The sequence below is a fragment of the Anopheles cruzii genome, chromosome 3 (genome assembly GCF_943734635.1).
Source record: "Anopheles cruzii chromosome 3, idAnoCruzAS_RS32_06, whole genome shotgun sequence".
Classification (NCBI taxonomy): Eukaryota; Metazoa; Arthropoda; class Insecta; order Diptera; family Culicidae; genus Anopheles; species Anopheles cruzii.
In genome coordinates, this window is record NC_069145.1 from 71,716,860 (window position 1) to 71,728,477 (window position 11,618).

At 48.8% G+C, this 11,618-nt stretch overlaps 3 protein-coding genes across 3 annotated transcripts; 2 read left to right on the plus strand and 1 right to left on the minus strand.

Annotated features, from left to right (window-relative positions):
* The first annotated feature begins 6,067 nt into the window (after window positions 1-6,067).
* LOC128271981 (hypertrehalosaemic prohormone) lies at window positions 6,068-7,015 on the plus strand. The gene is made up of 3 exons (XM_053009683.1): window positions 6,068-6,276; window positions 6,390-6,524; window positions 6,600-7,015. The coding sequence occupies exons 1-3, from the start codon at window positions 6,208-6,210 to the stop codon at window positions 6,636-6,638; spliced, it is 243 nt and encodes an 80-aa protein (XP_052865643.1). The 5' UTR covers window positions 6,068-6,207; the 3' UTR covers window positions 6,639-7,015.
* A 1,153-nt stretch (window positions 7,016-8,168) lies between these two features.
* Window positions 8,169-9,901, plus strand: LOC128271978 (venom protease-like). Its single transcript, XM_053009679.1, has 4 exons — window positions 8,169-8,255; window positions 8,345-8,566; window positions 8,641-8,908; window positions 9,311-9,901. Exons 1-4 carry the CDS (start codon window positions 8,180-8,182, stop codon window positions 9,897-9,899), a joined length of 1,155 nt encoding a protein of 384 aa, XP_052865639.1. The 5' UTR covers window positions 8,169-8,179; the 3' UTR covers window positions 9,900-9,901.
* An 18-nt stretch (window positions 9,902-9,919) lies between these two features.
* LOC128270912 (crossover junction endonuclease MUS81) lies at window positions 9,920-11,348 on the minus strand. Its single transcript, XM_053008338.1, has 2 exons — window positions 10,371-11,348; window positions 9,920-10,303 (listed from the first exon to the last, which is right to left on the minus strand). Exons 1-2 carry the CDS (start codon window positions 11,346-11,348, stop codon window positions 9,920-9,922), a joined length of 1,362 nt encoding a protein of 453 aa, XP_052864298.1.
* Between the last annotated feature and the right edge of the window lie 270 nt (window positions 11,349-11,618).

An 11,618-nucleotide genomic window follows, 5' to 3' on the forward strand; every position in this document is an offset into this window, starting at 1 on the left:
TAGCCGGGTTCTTATCTGTAAGTTAATTTACTCCTGATGGAACTGCTCGACTGCGGATCGCGCGCGCCGAAACTTGTTGCAGTGTGATGTGATGAGTTTCAGGTGGAGCGCGGCTAAAACGCATCAAATCAGTTGGACGGATTCATCTTCATTCACAGTCCATGAACCGGTGGCATTCTTGGAAGATTGGCCGTCAAGGTTGAAAGGAGCATGAAGGATCATTATGTGTTTGAAAGCAATCGTTGATCAGCCGAAACACCGGGGTAAATTGAAAACCAGCGCCCTAGAATTAAATTACATGTGACCACCATGATGTTCAACTTCAGCCGCTGCAACACGTGTCGATTCTGTAATCCTTCGGGGAAAAGACCAATGCTGTCTGGCACCGGAGCACAAGGCCGACCGCAGTGTGATGCTAGAATTTCCAAAAGGTTTGGGCGAGCCCCGTACTGGGAAGGTGAAGGTCGACCTGTTGAATACCCGATATAATTATAAAACAACAATAAAGAGGTTCTAGGGATTTTTTAATCAAAATGTCTAGCTCAAAGCCCCCGGCGTTCATTTGGCGGTCCGCGGAATGTGAAACTTTCGCATGCCTGGGTAGTGGTGTGTGTAATTAAATAGCTATTTTAGAGAACGATGCATGCAACAAAGCGTTGTTGAATTCAACAACAATCCGAACAATCGCCGGTCCGTATTGATTTGAATCCACAGTGCGTCCGACGGCATCCTGCATCGCCGTTCGGGTTCATTAACACACCGCCGTGGGATTGGAAATGAAAGACAAATATTTGCTATTTGCCGAGCAGATGCGAGTCTCGCTGCGAAGACATTGACATGGATGCGTCCAGTCCAGTTGACGTTAATTTGACGTCGAAATCGTTAGCCTTTTGGCTGCGAATGACCTTTTTCGGGCAAGAGGTAACTTTCGGCACCCACCAGACAATATTCGATCGTTGGATGCGCTCGGTGGGACGTGCCATACAGAATGTGGAGTAAATTGAATAAGTGGTAAATAAATTATTCGCCACAAGACTTTGCCTTTATTTTTACCGACCGGTATGGGAGCGACCGGGGGTGTGTGTTTTCTTGGGATAGCCCATCAGGGCGGAGATTTCACCGCCCACTTCAAGGATTCGCCCACAGTACAGATCGATAAGCAGAGGTCAAGATAGAGAAGGTTTACTATTTGGTAAACAGTTCGTAACAATGCTTTACGACGACCCACACGTATTCCTACAACAGCCGATTTCGACCGACACGTGGGTACTCCAATGGTGATTAATTTTTAATTTCTACTGTCTAGAGCACCGTAGAGCCGCTCGGTTGGTTTATCCATTTCCAGTGGTTGCATTTAATGGCCTAACAACGTTACCGCCCGCATTCTACCGATGAGTGCCTAATCGTTTGCAAATTAGCACTTAATAGTCGAAAATTAACCTCTAATTGCATTCGAAACAAGAGCCCGGCCTTACACGGCCTGTGACACTGACGGGCGCCACCAGTACCAGTAGTGCGAAAATAAAGTAATTGGATCAAAAACGGACCAGCATCCAGCTGGGTGGAACCGGCCACTCGTGAAAATCTAATTCACGATGTCAATTAACTCTGTTACACGCTAGATGGTTGGTTGTAACAGCGGTTCAATGCGGATGGATGGACCCGCAGATGGCATTGGTGATATGGTGTTCGCAAATAGTGAAGCAAGTACAACGAAACCAACCCATTTTCGAAACAAGTGAATTAAAACAACCAACCGTCGAAGCTCCATTCTAAATAAATATTGTTATAAGACACTGTTGGTAATTTTAGAGGAGGAGTGTGTTAAGTTAGTAGAAATGGTAATGTAACGGTGAAGTGAGTACATTTTACAGTAAAAAACCCACAAATTGTCAAGAAAATCAAACAGGAAATTATTCGCGATTCTAAAAATACGCCTAAATGTAGGCAAATTCTAGTAAAGATAATCTGATCCTGTTACTTTGGCTTCGAATTTCGCCTGCAAGTATGCAATAAGCATTGAACCATCCATTCTGCCGGCAATTTAAATGTTTTAATAGATAACTTTGAACACAATAAATTTTTAAACTGATAAAAACTGGATTTTATAAAAACTAACTTTCGTTCAGTAAAACGATGCTGGGCCGAAAATCATCACGGCCAATGGGCCTCTGTCCGTTGCAATAAAGGGCATAGCTTCATCCTTACTGAATTTTTCGCATCGTGGCTCGCACGATTTGAAAACACAACGGCGATCCATCATCGAATCGCGCCATCGATAAACATCAAAGGCCACCCATCCGGTGCCGGTGATGGTGGCGCTAAATTAGGTTGACTGTTGTTGATCGATTCGATCAAAACCATTCGCTTCAAATCACGGCTACCGGATCCCCGGGAAGCCGGGTCCGATGAGCCGTAGTATTTTACGTAGCACGTACCGTGGTTCCCACAGTAGCCGGATCCGCTGGCCACCGGGTAGCACCGTAATTCCGTGGGACCCGCGGCAGCAGTGTGGCCCGGATAGAACATCAATAAACCATAGTTTAGAGGCGGCCCGCTGCCAATCAAAATTTGGTAAATCCCGTGTGCCGAGAGGAATTTCGATAGAACCGTACTCACGATTGGTACACCGTTTTCCGGACCGGTTCCGGGCAAGTGGCTACATCTGGCTCCAAGGGCAGGGCCAGTTAGGCTTGAAATTAATTTTTGATCATTGCACTCAACGCCTTTCGAAAGGTTCGGATCGGTTGCATTCGCCCTGGATGGATGGAAAGGTGCTTCGGCTTCGGGGCTGCAAGGCTATCGAGTGTTTACTCTTTTCTTGCTTTATTAAACGACTGAACCCACTGAGCGATCGGTTGCGATAGCAGCATTTGAAATCCGTTGTCTTATCGCTCAGCTTATCGTAAAATGAAAACAATATTCAATACACAACCATTTCCCCCGTCCGGCCTTTCTTCGCCCATCCAATCGGCTTTCGGGTTCAGCTTTGCCTCTTCAATCTTTCAGCTTAACGTCTTATTAATTGAAGTTTTATTGGCTTACTTCGGCCGGATCGCGCCACCGCGCGCCCGTAGATTGGAAGCACGGGCTGGTGGTGCGGCCGGTCGGGTTTCACGGGTTGAATAACTTTGGATTCGATTTACTTCGGATCGGGTTGCGTGCGAGCGAAACATTTTTGCGACCCCTCGTTTAGGGCCCAATGGACTAGTAAAACGGTTTTATGGTTTCTACCGCGCCGCGATTTGAGGGTCAAAAGCAACAAAAACCAATTATTAAAGTAATCCCCTCGACAAAACAAGAAATGGCAAACATAGGCAAGAAATCAAATATAGCCCTTCGGGAACTGTAATAATTTGCTAATATTTTCAGAAAATTTATAAACGTAGTGAAACCCACAATGGTCCGCTCAGAGCGCCATTACGTGCGACAACAAGAAAACATGGTCAATTCCACGAAACACCAGGCGGCTCCATCGAGCTGCTGCCATGGGAAATGCTGGAAAATACGATGTCTATGGCAGAGCTATTTTAGCACAATGACGGCAGCAATGACAACAGCGACCCGAACCCGATTTTACTGTTTTGAAATAGCCATCACCTATCAACGTACATCGTGATACCTCAATTAATAAGGTAATAATTAATACATTCACAGTTTGATTATACCCATAATCGGGAGAGTGTCATAAAGTATTCAATCGAACTATGATGGCCCATCGATTCGATTTCCGGTTCGTGCCCGCCCGGGGTTCGTGCCACTGAAAACAACAGACCCCGGGGGTTCCATAAACACGTCACGAGCTGTTGGTGGCTGACGCAGTTTGGATTAATTAAACGGATTTTGCAGTGGGGCACCGCCGGGTTGCCGTGGGAAGGATAATCTCGGCAATAACTTCCGCACTCACCAGGCACACCGATCCCCGGAGCTCCTAATCAAGTTGGGATAAACCGTAAATCGTGTTTTAAAAATCGAAACGTCCCCGGACAGCCTGTCGGTGTCGGTGCACTCGGCAAGCGGCAAGCGGCAGGATATTTATGAGGCAATTCGAAGTACATCATCATCCCATTAGCATCAATTTTACGACCGTTTCCGCTGCCCGCTTTGCTATGGCTAGCTACCTACGCCATGCGCGGGGCTGTTGAGAGAAAGGATCACTTTCGGTGATTCGATTTCTTCCCACCGCTGGAAGGTACGAAATCGTCTCCGAAAACGGATAGGATGGAGCGCTCGTCTGGGCAGACACCGGAACAGCGACCGAATGGGCTGCTTCCGTTCGATTCATTAGGCACACTTTAATTGGCCCTATTGGTCGGCTAAAAGGTACATTAAAGCCCACGATTTGCATCAAGCAAAGTTTGCTCGAATTGACGCTGCTTTTCCTTTGCCGAGTGGCCAACAATAGCGTTGAAGGGAAATACGCCGAAACCAATCTGTTGATAAATTGATAGCGAAAACTTTACGCAAAACACTCCAACAGCGTGAAAACTATTTCGTCAACGGTGGCCCTCTTCCTTAGCTAGGAATCCGGGCGAGGTCCACAACTGGTTGCTTCTTCAGAGTTGCCCTTCAAACATCGCCGGTTGCCAATTTGCATACGAAACAAGTGTTCTGCGGTTATGAAGAGGGAATATTTAAATACGAAATACTTACCGCGTGTTTGCGCAGAGAGGCAAAACATCCCTTCAAAAGGGCAACGCATGTCGTGAGCGTTGTTAGCCGATTAATTGACCGCACCTGAAAGCCAAACCGAGAAAGGGATTAGGCGCATGGATATCTTTGTTTGTTTGCCGCTACTTTTGTGTTTTCCTTATTAGTTGTTAGTATCAGCTGACTGAAACCCAAGAGAACCACCAACCGCGTGTCCTTCGGTGGAGTGAACACACGAAAGGATCGGACTGCGGCGGTGAACAACCCGAAGTTAACCGAGCCCCGAGCCGAGTCCGGTGAACGGTTCCAGCTTTGGTTGTGTTGGATTCGATTTAAATGTGTGCGAGATCGCACTCCCCTAATGAACGCTTGGCGGAAAAGTTGCAGGTGCTGGAAAACCACCCAATAGGCAGGCGCTGGCGCGGAACGGAACAATCTGTTGCTTTGGCAAATTTTCGAAAAGGGGAAAACATCGCAGATGCCTGCGAAGAAACGCTTAATTTTCCCACCATTTTCTAGTGAGCATGCGGCTTTTTAAATTTTAGTTGACGCCTATGAAACTGAACTATTACTATAGAACAAAGTGTTTAAAAATATCTTTAAAATTAGCCCATTCCAAAATAATTTGACCGTTTAGCGCTAGAAACGATTGTGGATTTGAATCGAAATTTTTCCCTATAAAATTGGAACGAAATCGGAATTAGGAATTGGAAAAGGAAATCTCTGCCGTGGTATTGTATGAACGAAATCGTATAGCAAGCTATTAAAGTGTGGACACCGATCGAATGACGTTATGATAACCTACATATTATCTATTTTTAACGCCACCGTTTACACCGTCCGGAAATAGAGTGGCCAAACGAAAAAACGAAACGAATTCTGGGAACAGTACGACCAGGCGCCACATTTCGTTAATTAATCGACTCTGCAGCAGCTCGGCGATTGGAGGGCTTCTATTGTCCTTACGCTGTCAATGTTGGCAGCGATCGCATACAGTGCGGAACGACAAACATTTCTCAGTTTCGCCATCTAAATAAAAATTATCTTTCTTTCCGATAATTGCAAAACCTCAACAAAAAAAACTATCAGGTGTCAGGCGTTAAAAGGAATCATTTTTGATTTTCCTTTTCAAAGTTACTTTTATTAGGTTGAGTTGAATGCGTTGTTCACTGTATGTTCCACGGCTGCAGGACATTTCGTCCAGCCAGTGTAACCACTGGCACACAGCACCCGGAGGACCCGGAAGCTCTCTAAATACTGCCTTGGGCGAACGGGAGTTGCAGCTCGAACGAACGACCGAGACCAAAGCATCTGGGGGCGAGCTGCATTTGAAACCATACAAAATTCACAAACCCAACGAGCCAACTATAAAAAATGTCGTGCAGCTCCAGATGGAATCAGAAGAAGTTCAGCCAGCGTCAGATAACGGCAGCAACAGTCGAAACGGTTCCCGAACCAAACCCGCGAAGAAGAAAGTTCACATCGTCCCATCGTCCTGCGAAGAGATCCTAGCGCCGTTCAACAGAAACGACCATTTTCGGACGCCACGCCACCACCATGGATAACATGAAACTGTTCAGTGTGCTGCTGATTTGTGCCGCTTTGATGTTGGCCTGTGAGGCGCAGGTAAGGATACGCGTGTCCCGCGTCTGTATTCCCTTTGGTGGAGCACTGGAAGGATGTAAAATTAATAATTCCCTCGATTGGTGTGCGCTGCCCGGACCGGAACCGGACGATAGCTCACCTTCACGCCAGCCTGGGGCAAGCGGTCTCCTGGGTCGCTGACGATTAATCCTCTCGCGAGCAGCACTTACGGTCAGGACGCATGCAAAACACCGGTCGACTCGCTGCTCGTGATCTACCGAATGATTCAAGTACGGAACGGCTACACCCTACCGCGGGCGACTAATGATGGCTAACTTTTTCCACCCGCTCCACCCGCTCCACAGGCCGAAGCTCAGAAGATTGTCGACTGTAGCCAGAAGTAAATGAGCGCAGCTCATTTCATCTGCCAGCACCGGGCATCGCCGTTGAGTTGCGGCGGTTCTTTTCGCGGAAAAGAATGGCAGCGGCACCAGCGGCACCAACGGCCACAGCAAAGTATTCTCGACCATCGGCAGGTTTCCCGGCTTCGCTTCGCATCGCAACAACATTCGGCTCAGGATCGCGGCTTTTGATTTCGACCCACGCGCCGTCACTTGGTAAACTCATAACTTCCTCATGGTTCCCGGATTGGCGTGCAATTGGCGGTTGCAACTGTAAATAACTCGTGCTGCTATCATCCCGTGTCCGGCCAGCACCGGATTCAGTGTATTGGCAAAACACCCAAAACATCAAACAACAAAAAATACACAAAATGGCATAAGTGGAATTGCGATTTGAGCTTTGCGGTTGACCTTTCAAATCCGAAATTAGCTTCGATTCGCTGGAAGTGGTCAGCGGGCCATGAATCATTCGGACCCCGGAGCGGAGACAAGCTTAGACACCCGAAGGGCGGACCAAGCGTCTTCCGACGCTCCGCCGGCACACTTTTCTGACTCGAACGGCCCAAAATCGTCATACCACCATCTGCGAGCGGGCCTCAGATTGAAAACTAAATGCATCACGCTGAGGCAACCGTTGGGTTGTTAGCGGCCGTGGCGTGCCGTGGCAAGCCCTGGCAACGCCTTAGCCGCGTCCCTCAATCAAGCGCTTTTCCTTTTCATCACTGGCCCACCCCGCTGCATTCCAGAGTGCTAAAGGATTAGGATTCGGCACGAAAAGGCACGCTAATGAATGTTGATGGGACGGACGTAGCTTACCCTCAGTTTTTTTCGCAGAGGATTTGGCAACAACGGCCGAGTCGTAGTCTGAGCGGAGAGCGCTGAAAAGGGAAGGATTGTCGAATAAAAATGTGTGTTATTTCTCAAGGACGGGAAGTACGGAATTGTGTTCCGGGAAGGTCGATGTCAATAATTGGTGCATCTCCATGTCGTGGATCATATAAATAAGACGTATTTCGGATAAAAATCAAACGTCGCCCTTCCAAATTGCCCGCAAAGAGCTGCGTTAATTTATTTAATTTTAATACATCACTCCTCAGACGTAATGAGCAACGAAAGTTGGTGACAACCTTCTTCTTGGACACGCTTCTTTCGCGAGTTCTTAGCCGCGAGTTCGCCTGTACGGGAAAGAACCAAGCCAGACGAGACGGATCATTGATTTTATGCATTCGCAAACCTGTTTCGCGAGCCAAATGACGGCCGACACTGAGGGTTGAACTATCTCCCAACGCTGCGCTGCTCGACGAGCGTGAATCCGGTGGCCAATAGGCGACCGATGTATCAATTGGACGAGTTTCAAACGGTTCCCTTGAAGCACCACGATGAACAAACAATGATTCTCCAACCGGCCATTCCAGTCGGGTGAAACGCACACACATTCGCGCCAACCATTTCGAGCAGTTCCCGATCGAGTCGCGCCCGTCGGCACAATCGACGCGAAATTGATCGCTCAACAACATTAGCGGCCAGCATCTGGAGCAGTGAAGATGCGTAGACTCGTGGCGCGTGCTCTCACGCTCACGCTGTTGGTAGCGGTCGCTGTAGTGCGCCCCGACCAGGAAGGTAACCGTCCGTGTGCTAGCTGCGTGTTGTTGTATCTCGATCGAATCGATTCGCGTCCAGCTTAGTGACTAATCACTTGCCCGTTGCAGTTGGTGAGCAGTGCGTGGTGCAGCGTACGAACGGACCCGGTATCTGCCGCACCGTCTCCGAGTGCCCATCGGTCATCGATGACATACGCAATCGGCGGGGAAATCCCACCAAGTGTGGCTTTATCGATCGGGTGCAGATCGTGTGCTGTCCGCTGGACAAGGGTTCTACCGTCGCATCCTCAACTCAGTCACCGGCGCTGGCCCAAGGGCGCATCGCGGAAAGTACGCCACCATTGAGGGCGCTTTTGCAAGTGAGAGCCATGTATTAATAGGTATTTTCTGGCACCTTCCCACAGAATGTGCCGAATATGGACAGGCGGTCTACGTGAAGGAGTACGTAACTTCCCTAGCCGCCAGTGAGCCGAAGCTGCTAACGATCGACAAGTGCGGCCACACGGCGGTGGAGCTGGTTGTCGACGGCGAGCTCGCCAAAGCCCGCGAGTTCCCCCACATGGCACTGGTTGGGTACGGAGAAGCGCCGGAAATTAGGTATCTCTGCGGTGGCTCGCTCGTCTCGGAACGATTCGTTCTCACCGCCGGCCACTGCATGGGGGACACAAACTTGTGAGTAATTTCGACAGCGGGTTTTCACAGTGAATTCATTTGTCTTATTGCGAAGCATCGAAGATCGTGAGAAGTTCTAATACCCATTCGCACAAGAGGAAGAAAACACGATCGTTGCGAAACCGCCGACTCGGGGCTTGCCAAATGCGATCGTTAATTAATCGAACACAGGCGCCAGAAAGACTAGAGCTCCGTTCTGGAAGAAAATTGTTTTGACCTTGATCTTCTCCTTCGATCGACTGGGTTAGAGCAACGCTTCTAAACCCTGAGTGATATTCAACGATCGTTGTTGCACAATCACGATCATTTGGTTGTGCGATAGACAGAGAGGAAGAATAACGTTGATCAAACTTGATCGTAAAACAAACAATTTTAGATGATTGCTTCTCCTGCCTTTTCTAGTGGCCCCGCATTGACCGTACGCTTGGGCGAGCTCTCGCTGGACTCGAAAACGGACGAAGCCTTCCCGGAAGACTACGACGTGATCGAGCGCATTCCCCACCCAGAATACAAACAGTCGGCTCACTACAACGACATCGCGCTGCTAAAGCTTAACCGCAAGGTAATTTTCTCCCCGTACATTCGCCCAATCTGCCTCCCGGTGCAGGGCAATCTGCCGCAGAAGCGTGCCATCGCCACGGGCTGGGGAGCGATCGGATTCGGACTGGGGCAGAGCAGCTCGCTCCTCAAGGTGACACTCGATCTGTTCACCTACGACGAATGTAAGGATCAGTTCGAGCTGACCCGCAAGCTGCGTGCGGGAATCAACGCCACGACGCAGCTGTGTGCCGGTTCGCATAACTCAACGAAGGATACGTGCCAGGGAGACTCCGGTGGCCCGTTGCAGGTTTACAACGACGCTAGCGTGTACTGCACCTACACCGTGATCGGTGTCACGTCGTTCGGACAGAACTGCGGACTGGCCGGGGTTCCGGCGGTGTACACCAACGTCTTCTCGTATCTTTCGTGGTTGGAAAATTTGATATTCTAGAAAATAAAACCATACCTACCTCACGCCATGTAGCGATCGCTCGTAAACAGGTGGTAGATGATTGCGCTCAGCTTGTCCCCGATGGTGCGTTTGGTGGGTCCGTACGGTAAGTTCAGCATCCGTTGCCGTTCCGATTCGCTCGGACAACAATCGTACGCACGGCGTAAGCTTTGCGGAGTAGGATACCGCTCGACGATGGCGTTCACTTTCTCGATCGTGAGTAGCTTGATCTGTAGCAATTGCCGTATGAACACATCCCGTACCGTACAGTTACGCGTTTTCGATGATTGTTTGTAGAAATGCTCGAAAGAAAGTAGTGCTACCGTTGAGCCGGAAATTGGGTACGAAGTGTCCCCGTTCGATCCACTGGTGATTCGATTCGTTATGTTAAGGAACAGTTTATTCTGCAAGCAAAACGAATTACGCGTGAGCTTACGGAGCATGATTACAACCAACGATTGCGTTTGTTACCTTCAACGAGCTGGTAAGAAAGGAGGTCATCACCGAAAGGTACAGCACGGTGTGGTGAATGTTTTCCGTGTACTTGACGGTGAAGCTCTGGACGTACGTATTTAGGGCGGCTTGCGAGAGTGTGCCTTCCGGCACCCCAACCTGCCGATTTTTACCGAGATGCTCTATCAAGTATATCACATTCGGCAGACCGCACTGCTTGAGGCGAAACTTTTGCTCGTGGAACCGCCCATCCTTGATGCTACTGGCCAGATCATCTAATCGTTTCCGTTCGATCACGTACGGCAACAGAAACTCTCTACCACGGCCGTCTCTCACGATCCACGCAAAATCTCCCACACTGAGTCGCCTAACGTCGTGCTCGATGGCTTGCAATTTAAGCTCTTGCAGTGTCTTATCGAGCCCACTTTTCGATTTTCCGATCGATTCGCACGTATCGACCAAGAGGATCGCGTTTGGGTTCGGTACGCAGACAAACTCATCGTCCAGCATCGTTGGCACATGATCGAAAATGGAATCATTGGGCATCGCTTCTGCGCTGCACTCGGGTTCGGTAACATGCGGGCTCTGGCAACGGGTACCGCTCGTAAGGTTCGTGTAGTGTCCGTCCTTCTCATCGTTAAGTATTGCCTCGATCGCAGCATGATGATCGGTCTCTAGCCGCCCGCCACACGCCAGATAGCTTTTCAAACGGCGATCCAGATTCTCGCAAATCGTCTTACCGAAGTCGACCAACACTATGCAGTCTCGGCCCGAGGCCAGTGGTAGCGGGTAACGGCGCAACGACACGAGCGCTTTCTGTAGGGCAATCTTTCCCATCGAGTTCTTTTGTTCCGCCTTGGCAATCATTTCTTCTAGCCACGCTTCGAACAGTGGATTCGGTCGTTTGATTCTGGCACTTATCCTGCGCCATTGTTCTGTCGAAGGATCGGTGTCAAAATTCTTTACTATTCTAAGATCATATTTAACGGGAAACATCGCTTTCTAAGCCTAAAATGCACTCAGTTTTAACACAAAATTAAGCACTTTCGAACAATGTTTTCAATTTTTGGCGGCTTCTTTTGCCGGTTGACATTGGTGAATACCAAGGTGTTGACCAAGGTGAATACAAGACATTGTAGGTGTTGCTTTCCAGAAAAATTAAAAGCAATCCGGCAAAGCATTGTTAACAATCCAAATACAATTCAACGAAAGTGTGTGAACCATAAATGTGTAATTGATATCATTAAAATGATCTACCGCGCAAGG